General features: G+C 40.4%; 1 protein-coding gene across 3 annotated transcripts in view; it reads right to left on the bottom strand.

The window, feature by feature from the left end:
• cacna2d2a (calcium channel, voltage-dependent, alpha 2/delta subunit 2a) overlaps positions 1 to 17,854 on the bottom strand; it is a 182,922-nt gene that overhangs the window by 161,375 nt on the left and 3,693 nt on the right. For all 3 annotated transcript variants that reach the window (XM_074669995.1, XM_074669987.1, XM_074669978.1), the window contains exon 2: positions 16,314 to 16,395. In XM_074669995.1, the coding sequence (XP_074526096.1) occupies positions 16,314 to 16,395 (82 nt within the window). The remainder of the gene's footprint in view (positions 1 to 16,313; positions 16,396 to 17,854) is intronic.

Here is a 17,854-nt window from a genome sequence, read left to right on the forward strand (position 1 = left end):
CACTGAACCTAACAGCAGACCCATCTGAGAAACAAAAAATCTTAGTACATCAGACTACTTCATTCAGATGAACTATAAGTCGTAATTTTGCAGACATTTCTTCATGTAATGGCCCCTGGTACCTGATAGTCCTTGGTGTTTGAGGCCTGCTCCTCCGACATGTCATGAGCCATACGAGAGATCCTCAAGTTATGAACTTGTTATTTTAGCAAGATCTTATGCTATGTTTCAACTAAACTCTTTCTGGTCTGAGCAGTTTACAGACAGATTTGGGATTTCCTGGATGTATTTACATGTAAAGATTTGAAAATCAGCTCATGTATGAACATCCAGCATTGTTACTTCATATCAATGTTTAAAATATGGGAAAGCATAATACCCCTTCTTCAAGTTCTATCTATATTTTCCGAGCTCCCTTCTTTTTCAGGTTGTGCTTGTAGCACCTCCTTCGGGCCAGCTCCAATTTTGTAAGAGCAATTCATCCATTATGTTTTCTCTTGTTTGTCTCAGTCTCTATGCTCACTGATAAAACAGTTGGTGGGTGAGCTTCCAAAACAGTAGAAAGACATATCTCAGATGTGTAGGACCCCTCTATGCACACTGATTCAATTCAAAATTAAAAATGAAGAGAGACTTGGTTTGAAAAACATTTATTTCCACTCTTTTCGAATAGTTTCATCTGAGGGTCATTTGTTTGTGTGTCAGTGTCATAAGCACCACTGTGTGAGTGTACTCACACAATGCTGCACATCCAAGTGCAGAGGTGCATACAGTATGTAGGTGTATTTTCATTATCAGTGGCCCTATACACAGTTAAATTTAACCCTCCAACACTCATGGAGTGTGTGCTAAATAAGCATGAGAAAGGACTCCCTACTATAGCACTCACGGCTGTGTGTGTGTGTGTGTGTGTGTGTGTGTGTGTGTGTGGGTGCAGGTAACACAGTAGGATGAGGTAAGGTCTCTGTGGATTACCGAGCAACCTCTAGAGGAGACAATAAGGAGACAATGAGAGGCCGTCAGGGGGAGGAGAGGCCACATTAATGAAATATGAATGTGTTTACTGAATAGCTGTCATGGCAGCCTACTGATGGCCGGGGGATATTAAAAATACACAGTGCAGCTGATGGCTTCACCCACACAGCAGCGACCCCAGCCATCTTCAGACTCTGCTCTAATCAGTATACAGCCCATCGCAATCACAATCACCCACTGAAATTATCATCATTGCACTCTTCATCACCATTCCCATCCTCGCCATCATCCCATGTTCATCTACATTATCATCGCACGACAGAATCATGCCGCTGCAGGAAATTGAAGTTGGCCAGATCAATAAATACAATACAAAAATTAAATTAGCTGCCAAGATGAGGTGAAAATGTAAAAATTAGTGTTTTTCCAGTCAGAGCAATCAAAATACACACACACACATGATACAGAGAGGCCACTGTTTCCTGTTATAGATTTCAAAATAAGTTAGAGAAAGGTGAGGCACAAACGCTTTGATGTGTGTACCTGTGCATGTGTGTGTGTGCGTGACCATGACATCATTTCTGCAGTCTAATCGAGGAGAAAAGGAGCCGGCTTTCCAAGAGGGCTGTAATGGAAACACAATTGACCTGCTTTAATAAGAAAAACACGATACCTTCACTTTGCAGTACACTTTCACAGAGACACACAACACCTCCCCCTCACCTGCCACACGACACACAGCCTCACCACCTGCAAACAGATCCCAATGTATCACTGTTCTTTTGAAGTTTTATCTCCTCACGGTGAAGGATGGCGATTCAGTGCGTGGCAAAACTCCATCTGTTCATTTCAATATGAATGGGGAGTGTAAGTTTGGTGCTGCTGGAGCAGCAGAGATGTGAAATTGCGTATGGCGTGCGGAGCGGCCCCGACACGCAGGGTTAATTCAAACCGCCTTTGATGTCCGCCTGTGTGTGAAATGAGCTGGTGGTCCAGAGTTCACACAAACACACTTAACCAGCTCATACATCCAAGGTTGTGCATGTATATACACGTGTTGCAGTCATCACACCAGGAAAAACTCAGGAGAGCACTTGTGTGGACCCATGGATCAAAACACAGATGAAAAACCTCAGCTGGTGTAACAAACTGTATAGCAGGAAAACACAAATGGAAGCTCAACTTTCCTGTGTCAGGGAGTCTTAAATCCATTGCTCTCTTCTGGATTTAACTGCTGAGCATTCCCAAACATTTACTCACATGCCATCCACATCCACACCACAATGGAAGCTAAGCTGCCTGTAGGCAAAAACAGACTGCCGGCTGACACACACAATACCTATGTAAAGCAGACGCTGCTGCTGCGCTGCAATAGACAGAATGAAATCTTCACTCTTTATATAACGAACATGTCTGAGTGATTCTCTTTCCTAGGTCACCTTGATCAATTGTTGATTTTTCACACCTGGATGACTCCTGTGTTTCTTTTATAAATCCACACTCGTTTAAAATCACACCTATGCAGTCAGTTATGTGATTATAAATCAATTATGAAACTTATGCACAAGGCCTAAATTCAATGAGGCCAACTGTGTCGTTTACAGATTCATGCTGGGTGAGAGTAATTACAATGTTGATGCCAATTTAAATAAATATCAGCAATAATGGACTGCTACATCTCAACTGGCAACAGAAAAAAGTAAACATGAAGTCAGTGCGAGCGCCAGCAATATTAATATACAAACTCTGTACTTGGATTTCAGTTTACTGGGCAAACTGTTGGGCTAGAAGTCTGGCCAATGATACAGAGCCAACGACTGTTTCCATGAATATAAACAACAAGCTTATGTAAGCATTAATCATTGATTCCATTCTGTGGTAGCAAACCTTAAAAGCTCAAAAGCAAGCTATTATAAAAATAACACAAAACACAAGATTGTTTCCGGCATGATTATGCAGTTTGTGGAAAGTGATAACCTCTTGAAATTTAACAAAATTTAACTTTAAAATTGGCTGAGGGAATGAAAATGCTTTTTGTTATTACTCAATTTCACAGTGAGATAAAAATACAGGGAGGTAATGATTATTTTTAAACAATCAGATGAGCTAAGGGAGAGTTTCAGACCTTTTTTCTACACCTGCTCATCAGTTCTATTAAAGTATTATATATTCATCTGACCTTATAGTTTAAATTTTCACAGATTAAACAATAAGCTGATTTTGTGATTTTTTTTTTGCAAAACTGAACTTGTCTGAAGGTAAAAGGTGATTCTCCAGTCTCACGCATTCATGTGTTAAGCGTCTACCATAGACAGAGTTTCTATAGGTTAAATATGAATCTGACTCCAATATAACTTGTTCCCTGCATTGGCAATAGTTGTTCTCATTTGTTACCAGGTAGAGTATTATAACTTTACTAACCACAGAACTTCAAAGTGGAGTTCAAATCCAAAGTTTTGGGGGTTTTCAAAGGATCAATTTTAACTTAAAACTATTTGGATGTAGTGTTTGTGATGTCACCCATTTGTTTCCCAAACCTATTGTGGATGGGGGCAATATTGGAAATGCTGAACTCAACCTAGCTTTGTCTGAGTTTGACTGAGGTAAAGAGGCAGGCTTTCAGCTTCTTTGCAGACATTTACAGGATGCCCACCTGTTTTTAGAGTCAGACATGTCCTTAAATAGGGAAAACTTGTATGTTTAATAACTTGCAGTGTTTGCTAATAGAGAAATTAGTTATTTAGACATGAACCATTTTCTAAACCAGGCTGTAAACATGTTTATCCTTGCTGGTGTGTATGTGGTTTTGTTGTTTCTGCAGACAGCCTCAAGTGGACACTTGAAGAACAACAATTTTTAGCTCTTCTACATTTATAATTTTAGATCAGGAGTTGTGTCTTGGTCCAATCACACTAACGGTTATCTCGAGATGATTTACAAAAACAGCATGTTTCAACCTTAGATGTTTTATTAAAAAGACCCAACATTAAAACTGGATAAGAGTCTATCTCACTCAAACCAGCCATGAGTGGAGCACTCCGCATTTTTTAGCTAGTTGCAGTGGCATGGACAGTCTTCCTTTTAACGGGCAGAAATCTCAAGCACACTGGATTCATGTAAGGCAAACTAGGGGTGTCCCAATATGACCTTTTTACTTCTGATACAGTACCAATATTGCAGCCTTGAGTGTTGGCTGAGTATTAGAGAGTTGGATATTGATCTGATACCATTGGCTGGTTGGTGGTATCAAATTTTCCTGGTTCTGTGCCACCACGAAAAACTTGTGCATGACAGGTTTGTTACTCAGCTGAGATGTCTTTTTTTGGACTTTGATGAAAAATACTGCCATACAGCCGATACCACTCTGACTCCTTGCTACTTTGTTAGCACCTTAGCACACATTGTTGTTGTGTTCATGTGGGGTCTGCATGCTGAATGAAATCACTGGAGGGGGGTCTGAAATGGACTGTATCTGAGTGCTTACATCAGAGGTTTCAGATGCAGGCCAATATAATTTGATACTCTTATTTTTACAGATATCGGACTGAAATCCAAAATCAATATCAGACAGGGACACCCCTAAGACAGACATCTGCTTTGCCTGTGCTGGTATTGGCGAGGAGCACTTGAGGTGTTGTAAAACTATCCTACTTTCTTCTTATTCTTATTATATAGAAATATAACTAAGACCACTTTTCACCAAATGCTCTGTGGGCCTAAAAATGACCATCAAACAATAAATCCTAACTTCTTGCAACATACACTACAGCATGAATGTTATGCAATAAGGCATTTCCTTTACATCTGAATAAAACTAAAACTGAGACAGCATCACATTTTCTCAGAAAAACAATGGCTTAAAATGTCATTTCCAAAAGCCTGGGCTGTGTTACTGTATGGATGAACTGTATGTATGTCATGCACATGCGTTCGGGTAAGTGTAACGCACCAATTGAATTGGTGGAGCACAAATCCCATCAAACAAGGGAGCCCTGGGAAAAGGGCCAGAGGCAGAGATGAGAGTGAGTCCAGTTTGAAGCCAAAGAAGGGGGTGGATAAATTGTGAAAGGAGGGGGAGCTTCATTTCCAGATTTTACTAGAAACGAAAGCAGGAACAAGGCAGGAGACGCTACAGCGTGCAGAATTAAAAAGATGTAGGTAGTGTTTCTCAAGAACTCTCTAAGATGGCAGTAGAGAGTCCTTACTGCCTACAAGATCAGAAATTAAAACGCTTTTCTGGGTATTCCACAGCGTTTCAGACGTTTGAGAACCACCCACTGCTAAGGCAAGCCAATTAAAGTTATTCAGAACTGTGACCAATCAATCACAGACTGGCGCAGGTGGAGGAGGAAGAGAAGAGAGGGGGACAAAACCTCGGAGACTTCAGCACACATCCAACTCTCGCTTTGTATGCACACACACATAAAAAAAACAAAATCATTTTGTTCACAATGGAAAATAAACGTCACACCTACCACTTCACACAGAGAGAAGCACTCCCCCTGCAGTGGAGTGAATAAAGCACTTCACACCTGGAATTTTCTAGGGCATCACGCCACTCCACATTACCACAGCAACCCACTCAGGAAACCGTACCCGGCTTTTTCTCTCTGTCAAGCACAGATACTAGCAGAGACAGGTCAGGCGCTCGCTGAAACATCAAACAGAAGATGGCAGAAAATTACACAAGCATGCGCACACACGTTCTGCAAATAACAGTGTGTACAGAGAAGACAGAGACGAGGAGGAAAGATGTGCAGCGTAGGCAAAATAAAGCATCTTCCTCTGACAGTGCTGTAGCTTTAGCAGACCTCTAATCCTATTTTGACACATAATGCTATATTGTCTTGCTTTAAATGAGTGCAATGCTTTCTTTTCTCCCCCTCCAAAAAGCCACGAGGAGCAGGAATGCTTCTGCTTTTTGTTTTCCTTGAATTCATCAAGCAACAATTAGTTACGCAAACACAGTCCCCCTATGCGCCACTGTAAATGTAAGCGAGATTAAGACACTTCGACCATCTCAGTTTGTTCTGTGCTGACACTTTAGGGCCTCTTCCCCCCCAATGGGCCTTTCCTGGCTCCATCCTGCTAATTCACTGTAATGAAATCAACAAGCACAGTGATGTACCGTGAGATGTGGTAGACGTGTCCAGAGGAGACTCATAAACCCCTGCAGCATTCAGCATGTATCGCTAGATTTTTAAAAAACTGCATTTGTTTTTAATTCAGCTAAATTTAAACCTCAGAAATGTGCATCTAAAACATAAAGAGTAAAAACAAACCCTTTCTAGTGAATTTTCAAAATAAATTCTATAACCTTATAATTAATGATTATGTTTATAAGCTAAGGTACTGTAAGTTGAGCAGTTTCAGACTGGTGGTTTCCAACTCTTTCCCAATTGTCTTGCAGAGCATTTTTTTTTCTCAATATTGGTAAAAAATATCAGCAGCAATTACATTTCCAAAAATAAAAAGCACAAACAGAATATGCAGCCAGCAACAGGGCGCTGACACTGTTTAATCTGGTTCTAGTTTTTTCTAAACTGTCACATTTTTATTGCACAGCTATTTCAAGTAATTCCTTCTAACCTCAACCCAGGGATATCTGCATGCAGGGCTGCACTCTGCAGATATATGTATTTTCATTTATATAAACACCGGCAAGCATTGCCAGGCCATCAAGCGGGGAAGCTGAGGTATCCTTGTAACCTTCCCCAGTGTCAGAAAACCAATAAAGAGGCAGAAAAATGAATCGAGTGTGTTTGTGTGCCCTTCTGTTCTCCTGTCAGCCCAGGGGAGGCTGGGAGGCTGGGAGTAATGGTGCTGACCAGTCTTCAGACAGCTAAACATTCAGCTTGCTGCTGGTTTTATGTGCCTCTAATGTCCCACAGTTATTTTTTGGTGTGTTTTATTTTGTTTTTGTTTGGAGTAACTACACAGTAAATGCTCGAGTTGTCACACAAACAGAGAAAAGTGGGGTACAAACAAAGTAAAGCGCTGTTTGCTAACAGACCATGGCTAAGCTTTAATGACCCTGATGTGTAACCCCGAGGACCCCTGTCTACTGGGATCGTCAGTGTGCGAGTCTGAGTGGGCACACAGCCAGTGGGAGAAAGGGATGGTAGAATGACGACACAGGAAGATAGATCTAGAAAAACAAGACTGTACTGCAGCTCTGAAAAAAAAAAAAAAATCTTCTTACATTTCAGTAATGTGGCATTATGTAAACCTTTAAAAGCATTAATCTCTTACTCAAACTGCACTTCCTGGACTTTATTTCAAGATCTCATCAGTACCTGTAACTATACGCCTCCACCAATTCAGCTCGTTACCTTGATCTAACACGTTAGTGTTTTCAGTCAAAACACCCACATTGCATGTGTGTCGAAAATTGTCAAGCACTCAAAACTGGTGACACATCTCTCGTACGACTTGCAGATTTCTTTACCTTCTCAGTTTTGAGTTAGAAGAAAAATCTTGAAAGGAGTGTTTTCTGTTCTCAAGTAGCTGCTTGTGACATCTATCTAAAATTTGTCCTCTTTGAATTCTTTTAAATCAGAGTGTACACTTTTATATATTTCTCAAAATGGTCTTGAAAATGTTTGTTTTAACATTTCAACTCTTCATTATGGTTGTGTCCTTCCAGCTATTATGTACATGGCTTGACTCATTTTTACCAGCCTCTGATCCTCATTCTGTTCTGTTAATACTGAGTATCTGCCAAATTATCTTATTATGTGTTATCAGTCTTTCAACAAACAACAGAACAGGGTGAACTTACTTTCTTCATATCTTCTAAGTTGCTGTGTTAGAAAGAAAATCACACTGATACAGTGTGTGCCATCAGAGAAATTAGCTATTTATACCAGAGACATGGCTTTTTGGCTTGTTTTGTGTGTGGACACTCGACAAACTGCAGATTTTAGCACTTCCGCATTGCGCATATTTTCAGACTGGAGTTTGACACTTGGATCAAACCCTGTCTCGCTGTGTGAATTAAACTGAAAACCATACTGGAAAGCTAATCAATCCATGCTGTTATATTGGTGCTAGCATGCTAGTACTACCTTAGTATCATCATCATCAAGCAGCATCCTCGAGTCTAAAAATATGAAGCCAATGCAGAGGGCCTAAGAAATGCAGTTATTTGACAGTTCTTAGAGAGTCCACTTCAGGCTTGCTGCAGAAAGACCAAAAACTACATACACAGCAACAACTTTTTAGCACTTCATAAACATTGACAAGAATGTCTCGTACCTACCTGTAATCCCTCGCCCAGCTCTACACTCCCTCTCACCCGCACTCTGCCTGAGAAAGACGCCTGGTGCTCTCGGCCCAGCATGGCTCAAAATCTCTAGCCAGACTCTTCTCCTCTGTGGTTCCCACATGATAGAATGAATTACATAACTCCATATGATGTGCAGAGTCCCTTTCTACTTTTGACCTTTAAAAGATATCTGAAGACTCATCTGTTCTGGGAAAACTTAGGCACTCAATCTGACCCTTCTCCCCTTTGTCCTCAAGGGTAGAAAGAATCAGAAGGTCTAGAGCCCAGCCCTAGCACGGATAACTGAATGTTGTTGAGGGTTGAGCGATATTGTTGAAGCAATTTTTTTTTTTGCCATGATTAGCTGTGGCTATATAATCTAAGATTAACTAACTAAGGTTTTCCCTCCTGCCTAAATTTTTGCTTAGGTTGTATGTTACTTTGGACAAAAGCTTCTGCTAAACAAAACCGTGGTTGTAGACTTCTACAGCAAAACTCAACATGTTTACAGCCTGGTTAAAAAAGAACAGTTTTGAAACTAATTCCTTCTTCTGCAAACACAATACATTTTTTTCTCGTTATAATTTTTCTGACGTTAATGAAAGATCTTTTAATCCTCCCAAACACTTTCATTAGAGCCAAACTGAAATGTGCTGCCCATAGTTTAACTCTTGGTTAGGCACTGTTTATTGGTTTGCTGTTATTTTGACTGAGCATAACTTATGTTAACTGTCTGTGTCAATCACTTAAGGTTTATCAAGAAGTCATGAGGATGGATGGTCAATATTATAGCTCCACTAACAGATCCTTACTGTACCGTGGCTAAACAAGTCATCACCAGCACAGTATTTCAGCAACCACACCTTGGGTATTTTGGCTTCACCTTTATATAACAGAAGTAGCAATAAATATACAATGCATCTTTATATAACAGAAAAAAAGGCAGACGTGCATAGTTTTTTCATTTAAAAAAAGACTTACAGTTTACAGTCTCCAGAGACATACAGTTTAGGTTAGTATTAAAAATGTTTTACATCCTAAAAAAGGCATGACTGTCTGTTCTGGAGAAACTTAAGTTTAAATTAGTAGACTTAACTCTCTGATTCTGCTGCTAAAGAGCAGTCACTTTTACTCATTCAGCGTAACACAAAGCGCTCAATAAGAGCAAAGTAAGATTGCGTTTTGATGCCTGTTACACAATGACTGAAGGACACTTAAGACAAGCTGGCAGAGAGGAACCTGAAGCCAGAGAGTAAACTATCTTTCGTGCAGAAATAGCCTGTGATGTTTCACACTGCCAGATAACAAGCTGCTGCTGTTGTTGTGTAAGGTCCAGGCCAGAAGATGGAGGAGAAGGGGAGGGAAGGGAAAGAAAAGAGAGTGGGAACTGAACACTCTCTCTCTCCTTTAAAGGTAACTACTCACGGAGGGAGGAGGGACATTCGGCTCTTCCTGTACCGTCTGCGGGCATAAGGAGCTATTAAATCAAGAAACAAATGGTTCTGATCAAGCAGCACATCATCGTCCACTGATGGATAAGCACCACGACAGAGAGACTGAGGGAGAGGGAGAGGTGGAGCTGACATCAGCTTTAGAAATGGACGATGGTGGTGGAGGTGGGGGGGTTGGGAGTGAGAGCAGGGGTGATGTCTAGCATAGTGCTGGGCATTTGAGACAGATTATTGGAATTTTCTCTAGTCAGCGATAGTGAGTAAATCCACCAGTGCACTTTTATAGAGATATCTGTTTGTTGGAGGCCGGCTGTCGTGGCCTTGAGTAACCTCTTTTTCTGGGAAGCAGGAGGAAGGTTTGGAGATGCAGGAGACACGCATAACTGTGTTCAGCCTTCAGCATGGATACATCATCTTCCCCAAGTCATAAACATACCTGTGCAGATCAAATAGATCTAAGGGCTTCAGCATGTTCACGACAAATTAGATGACTTCCTGCATGCACACAGGCCAGAGGCATCAGAAGCAAGGAGGTCTGTGCTGAACCGAGATAAACCTGAATTCAGCATGTGGTCAGTAGGACTACTGATGTAGTGTTGGCCAGATGGTACGAGGACACATTGCAGAAGTGAAGAGGAGAGACTGAGAAAACATACTTGGCTAAATCAAAAATCAAAAAAGAAAAAGTTAAAGCTCATTTGAAACTAGGTAAACCCACATCCTTTAATTTTCCACCCTGCACATGTGCTGTTATAAATTGACCTGGGTGTGCGTCAGTCTCAGGTTTCCAGTAATCAACAGTGTAGAGAAAGAGACAGAGATCCTCACAGTGCAGCGTTATGAGGAGGAGCAGTTCAGGGGCAGTCATGTGCACCAGACTCAATTATTCATGCTGATTAGACTCTTCGTATTAAAAAGAATTTGAGAGACTTCATCACATGTTGTCTGGTATCCCCATTTAAGAGGCTAAATTAAAGCTGTGGAAATTAAAGTGACTTTATGAACAAGTTTTTATTAGTCATTGCTAAGAAGTACATTTACTCAAGTAATGTGTTAAGATGTAATTTTGGGGCACTACTTCTGATATATTATACTTCTACTTCACCGCACCTGAAGAGGCCAGGGAGAAAAAAGGTGCTTTTGAGCTATATTTAACATCCACAGTAGCTAGTTAAACATCACTGAATAGGACATATAAGCACATCATCTTAGCTTGAACACCGAATATTGATCACAAGGTGTTAATCTTTTTAGCCTTAGACGATCTGGATCAAACTAGAGCTCTGTCTTGTCCTAGATGCCTTTTATCATAATAGTTACATAAAAATAATTTTCCTTTATTGTTTTAGATTTCTCCATTTAAGTAACACTTCAAGGCCAAAGGGGTCAAATCATCCACAGAAAAAAAAAATTAAAAAATGTGTTTTTCTTTTTTCCCCATTTAACCCCATTAATCATCTCATGACCCTTCAGATTTATCTTATTACTCACAAGCAGAGGCCAGACCCCAAATTCCTGAAATAATAATAGTCCAGATATACTGTGAATGAGATATCATCGTCGGTCTTTCTCCCACTCTATTGCAGATCATTGCAACAACAGATCTTACTATAGAGCCTGATACAGACAAAAACACTAGTTTGGATATTTATGACAAAGGGACGAGACCTACTCAACAGTTCTGTGCTCTTCTGCGTCTACTACAATCCTGAACATGTAATACTTCATCATCACTGGTAGATCTGTACTGAGCTAAGATGTCATGAAGGAAGGCGATAACTACAGGGGCTCAGCAGTTTTGAGGTATTCTGCGCTTGTTTTGCTAACAACTCTGACACCAACTTGCAATCTGTACAAGTTTAATTCTTCACTTATCCACTGCTGAAGTTCTTAGTCTCATTTTAATTCCTGATAGTGTAGGAGATTTACTCACCACACATTTACACATTTATAATCCCATGAAAAATTATTGTCAGTTGGAATATGTTTCAAATTCATTTTGGTTCACTAAGTTAGAAAAGCCTTAAGGTGCCAAAACATAATTCTCAGGCTCATCCTCATATCAAGGAATAGATAATTTTCTATTAAGACTGAAATCAAATCAGCTCATCATCACTACCTGACACCAAAACCCAGGTACAGGGATTAGTATCAGGACTTGGATGGATGCATTTTTATCATTTAGCAAACAAGCTAAGTTTAACCTGCTAGCTGTTACTTTGTTATCTGCCACAAATGTATTTATTTATTTATTTTCCCTGTTTGTTGTGTTTCCATTTGTAGAGTAGAGATGTATAAAATGATTTCATATCAAACCACACTTTGCTTTCTTTGCTAGCTGGGAGTAAAACAGGCTAACTCCAGCATCTCAGGTTCATCCATGACTCAAATACTAAGCTGATAATGTGTTGATGTTTTGTCCAGAACCAGTTTACTTGAGAAACTTTTCAAGTTTTTTGGACTTGCTAGTCCTGATCCAATGCTCAAATTAGCTTGTTTCTTTGGCAGAAGAAAATGTAATTCTTTAATTCTTTAAGCAGTGAAAAATTTACAGTACAATAACCTTAATTTTTTAGTGCAGTACAAAAATACTCTACTTTTGCTCCCTTAATGCCTATGTGTCACAGAAACATGAGCAATTCTCCAAATAAGACAAATTTATGGCAACTGTTTACATGTGTCTCCACCTGTTGAACAAAAATCTAACACATTGTGTTGTTTACCTATACCTGTGATAACCATGAAGGCACTTTTAAGTCAGTACGTAGGTGTAGGATTACTATTCATGCGTGCACATTACCACTTTGTGAATACGCCTGAGGACAAACAATGCCAGTGTCCAGTGCTGTTCCTCATCATCACATACTGTAACACATCAAACACACAGCTCACAGGCTGATGAGGAGGATAAGGACTAAAAACAGCATCTGTCTGCTCATATTTAAATTTGCCAATTCTGTCTTCCCCTTCTATCATTTCATCCATCTTAAGTAGTTTGACTCTAAATATACACACAAAACCGCCTGAACATCCATCTCAATTGTCAAGCCATTCTTCATCCTTTCTCTCTCTAAAACCCTCCCTCCCCCGCTCCAAAAGCCGCCCACTCTGCATGTCTATCCGTGCTCCACACTCTTCCATTCCAAACGTCCAACTCCTCCGATACATCACTCACCCTCTATCTTCCTTCCACTCCCCCGTACAGAGGAAAAGAGCATCTTGACCAAACCTCAACAAAATACTGTAGAATGTGATTTTCATCGTTTAGATAACTTGACTCTTGCTTGCTAAAAACTTGGTAACAAACCAGAAAATGCATCTTAGCATTGTAAATCGGTGTGTTGTTTCTCAAGTCAACCAATTTAAAACATGCTAAGCTATTTTCGTGCTGCCCTGTCTTGGCCTTTCTCTCTTCCTTTAACCCGCTACCTCGCTTGTCAGAAAATGTAAAATCTCGACTCAGAGGAAGTGCACAGACAATATTACATTCAACTTCCCTCCTCCTCTCTTCCCATGTAAGACAAACGCAAAAATAATTTGCACACACTTTACATTTTCTTTGTCCCTGAGAATAAACTACGCATGACAGGAAGGGGGTGCAGAGGGAGGCAATCTTGTTACCAGCCGGCATAGCCCTGGGAAGATTTCTATCAGACACACGTATAGAGAGAGGCATCCATTTAGAAAATGGCTTTTCTAGGCATGCTGGGCCATTTAGCACACCCTGTGACGACTCCTGTTTGGGGCCGTGATAAATGTTCTTTCACACCCGCCCTGCGCACGCCGTCCAGGCGGCACACGCACGCACACAATGCCATGTGGGCACAGTACACAAGTCTTAACTCGGATGGATGTTTTGGGGGACTGGCTTCACTTGTTTTGGCCAACAGAGAAAACCTGTTGTGTAAATGATAATAAATCCTCAGAGCTTTGAAACCAACACACTTACAACCATGTAAACATCACATCTCAGCAGCAGGTCCAGTAAGCTCAGGATAAATCAGCCATGTACATGATACTTTCACAGCGAGCAGTCAAGATACTCATAATGAATTAAATCCTAACATATAGTACATTAATCTAAAAACAGCAATGACACACTTCACAACTGACAAGTAACTAGAAGAAATTAACCACCACTTTATTTTTTTTTTCAACAATACCAGAGGTCCCTCAACCCCAGCCTCTAGCTTGTGAGAGTTTGTCTACGTCTTATGTAAGGCTGGGATGACATGCTATCCTGGTGATTCGGGGTGCCGATTCAATTTAAATTGCGATTCTTCAACATTGACGATTTTTGAAATTTTTAGTTTACTTTTTTAACACTAGACCATGTGAAAAAAGTTATAAATGATGATGGTAATGTCTACAGACTATATCAGGAGCCATATATTCCCATAAAATGCACATCACGCGAGTCAGACAAAAACATTTCACCCTTTGCAGGAGAAAAGTGATAACTTTCTTCCAATCCAGTTTATAAACTAAGACTGAAATGACAGATTTGAATTTAAAAGAAAAAAAAAAGATTTTTTGACAAAGAATCCTGAATTTAATATTGTCAAACCAAAAAAATCCTGATATATCATATAAACATGTTTTCTCCCACCTCCAGTCTTATGTGAAAATACAGCCAATAACCTCTATTTTTGTTCTGTTGGTCACACAAAACAAGCAATTTGATGGCAGCAGCTTGGACTTGAAAACAGTATTTTTTTCCCCTGTATTTTATACATCAAATTCAAAATATTCCAGGCAACCTCTGGGGGGGGGGGGACAAGCCTATAAGGTGCATAAAGTTGCAGTTTCTCAAACATCCACCTTGAGTTGGCTCCAAAAGCCAAGTAACCCCCATTATAGCTCATGTTAAAAGGCCCATCTTAACATTAAGATATGTTTGCAGCCTGGTAAAAACCTGTTTTGGTCTCTTGAGTTGATTTCTGGATATGCTGATGATGTTTGTCATGCATCATGTATCCCAGGTGTAACTAAATCTGAAAGGACTCAGTAAGGTCACTACCCATGCACCCCAGGGATGCACCTAATCATTCCCATGCACCTGATGTACATTTATTCACCTTGATGGAGAGGGGATGCAGCTACCTGGCTTTAACAATTTCTCAAAAGCCCCAAAACTTTCAGATTGTTGTTACTGGTGTACCAGGATCGGATCAGTGCATCCCAAATTGGAATGATTTCGTCCATTACGACCCTCAGTTTTGGGCTTCATACCACCTCAGAAGTTAATGGCAGACTTCACTGAGACTACATCCATTTTTTATACATTGTATGACCAGCACTTCAAGAAAATAATAAGCCAATGATTTAACAGAAAGGAAACAAAAACATGATGTAGAGCTATGGGTAGAAAATGGTCAACACCGAAGTCTCAACATGGACAATGGGGGACAATGTAAATTTATTTAAAGTTCAAAGGTTGTTCAAAGGTTTTAAGAAAGACATGGGACCTACAGGGGAAATAAAGAGCTTTTAAGGTTTGATCAGTCTGCCTAAGTTTGAGTTCGGACAAAGAACCAGTTTCTTCATGTGCATTTTCCCTTTGGCTCTCTAAGTGTTTCAAAATCATCTTGTTTCACCTCAGACATGCACCATCAGCCATCTATGAGCTAGATTGCTCTTCAAAGTTCATAAAATACAGACTTTTTCCCCTTGAAACTGTGTGCAGCTTTATTTTAAAAGTCTACTGCTGCTTAAAAGTCTGCATTGCTCGGTGGGAATACTAAAAAAATGCACAACAAACTGTGAAAGACAAATATTTTGACGGATCAAAACTATCGGTTATGCTTTGTTTACAATGGATGAGCGTTTGAAAACAACCTTGCTCTCTGTCATGCAGTCTGAGTGTCAGCCTAATCTCCCCCCTAATGGTCATTAACCTTTAAACCAGAACCACCGCCGTCAACTCATTTCCTCCTCTCTGGGATCCATCACCGTCGCTGCCATACCAACAATCACTCTCAAGCCACTGTTACTGCTTTCTACAGCCACCACAGGCACCACACCAGCTGGATGAAACTCATACAGCCATTCAGCAATAATAAAGCATTTATCTCAGGTTGCATTACAAAGCCTGGCAGCATGGTGAACATGCGCACATGGCAGATATATGATGAAACAATGTCAGTCGCACTCTGCTCACCCATCTGCTCTAACACACAGCAGACACGTGTTACACACCACTTCATGCAGGCTCACAAATAACAAGCACCATGTCCTCTTATTTCTTAGTCCTTCATTGTAATGGATTTTAAAATTGTTTGAAAATCAGCTCTATTTTTCAAAATTTTGACATTGTTTTGCTTTTATCTTCACTTTCAAATTTGATTTCTAAAAAAAAGTCAGTGGAGATGTATCAGAAGTGAGATAATGCTGAGGGAAGTTCTTGGAAAAAGCTGATTTGTACTAAAAAAACACAATAAAATTGTTTCAGGGGATTATTAAACCTCAATACCTTTAAAAGATCAACTTTTTTCACAGAGCTCACACAAACACACACCATCAGCGAGCTTATACTGAGTAACCTCACCCGGTGAAATCTTACTGTATCAATAATGCAGCGAAACATGGACACGTCACTTGCAGGCCTGACGTCAACTTACCAATCTCATCTGCTGAGTCCCAGTGACGTGTTGCAGAACCTTTTCCAGCTCCTTCTCGATGCGTCCCGCCCAGTGAATCATTCTGGAAAATAAAATGAGACCTTTTTAATCTGCATCACCTGAGCATGTGATTAGAGTAGTGTTTTATTTCTGAGACTGTGGCAGAAAAAGTCCACCCCACATCTTTGTGTATCTCTTTGTGTGATCATGCTACCACTCCCCTCTTTTTTAGAATCCCTACTAGGAAATTTCCCTTGACTACCTCCCCTAATGTCTAGGTTACCCATCAGCACCATCTCTCCTCATCACATTCTGCATATATCTGGTCGTCTTTGGCAGGACTGGTAGTGAACGTGCCTGCCTTGGCTCGGCTGGGATCAGTGGCTCTGCAATAAAACTGCTCAGGTCTGACAGAAATGCACCCTAAGCAGGGGCTGATCTCCGCTAGCCGGAGCCAAGTTTGGAATTAAGAGATCAAACGGCTCGAGCTCATCACTCCTATATCTCTCAGCAAGCAACAAATGACTTGATGGATCAAGATTTTCAGTAGATCATTTTAAAGCAGCAGCAGGGGCTAACCTGCCAACTTAGATACACACTGTTGGACAGCGGTGCATGTCCAACAAGAAATTCTCACACAGAGGATGAAAAAAGGAAAAACTTGTTATGAAAGCTGAGCTTTCAGCAATCAGATGAATAAATTCTGTCATGTGTTTTCGAGCCAACCACTGACTCTGAGCCAGCCTTTTCCTTTCAGCAGCCTGCAGATAGCTAATCACTAGCATCAACAGCAGAACATAACACAGTCGTTTGTCTTTTAATATGATGACGGAAACAAATGTCATCTTTAAATGTCAGATTTGCTCAGAAGACAAGAGGGAAGACAGATTTATTAAATTGCACAAATCTCCCGAGCAGTGACAGCGCCCACTATGTAATCATCAAGCCAGAGTCGAGCCTCATCAGGAGAGTAAAAGCAGAGCAAACACGCCAAAATGTGCACTTGCTGCCTGTATTTTTATGAGGACGAGATTAGGAGAAAGAAAAGAGGGCCTCCAAAGGAACAGAGAGGAGGAGGACCACTGGGGAGAGGCTGCTGACTATGAAAAGGTCACCTCAATATGAAACGAAAACAAGCTTACAGTGAGAGCAGGCCGAACAGGAGCTGTGATACTAACAGTGAGGGACGTTACCTCTGCCTCCAGCCAGGCAGACTTCTTATGCAACTTCATTAGTCCACACACAAACATGTATACAGTGTATAAATATATATAAACAAAGCTCTGACAGGATGACACATGTTTATTCCTGATTATGTAAATATAAACAAACTATGGAGCTGCATGCTTGAAAATGTCAAGAATTAGAACATTAACAAAATGGAAAAGTAAAATATCTCAGATGTTGAACTACTCATTTTGGTAATTCTGCTGGGGATTTCACACATTAAATCTGAATGGGCACTGGATGATAGTGTCTACAATTCTGACTGGACAGCCAAGAAGATTAAGGTGAATCCTGTTTGCTCCTCTGAGCTACAA

Source organism: Halichoeres trimaculatus, unplaced genomic scaffold (assembly GCF_033239565.1).
Source record: "Halichoeres trimaculatus isolate MK-OKI-2021-1 unplaced genomic scaffold, fHalTri1.1 fHalTri1_scaffold_1, whole genome shotgun sequence".
Classification (NCBI taxonomy): domain Eukaryota; kingdom Metazoa; phylum Chordata; class Actinopteri; order Labriformes; family Labridae; genus Halichoeres; species Halichoeres trimaculatus.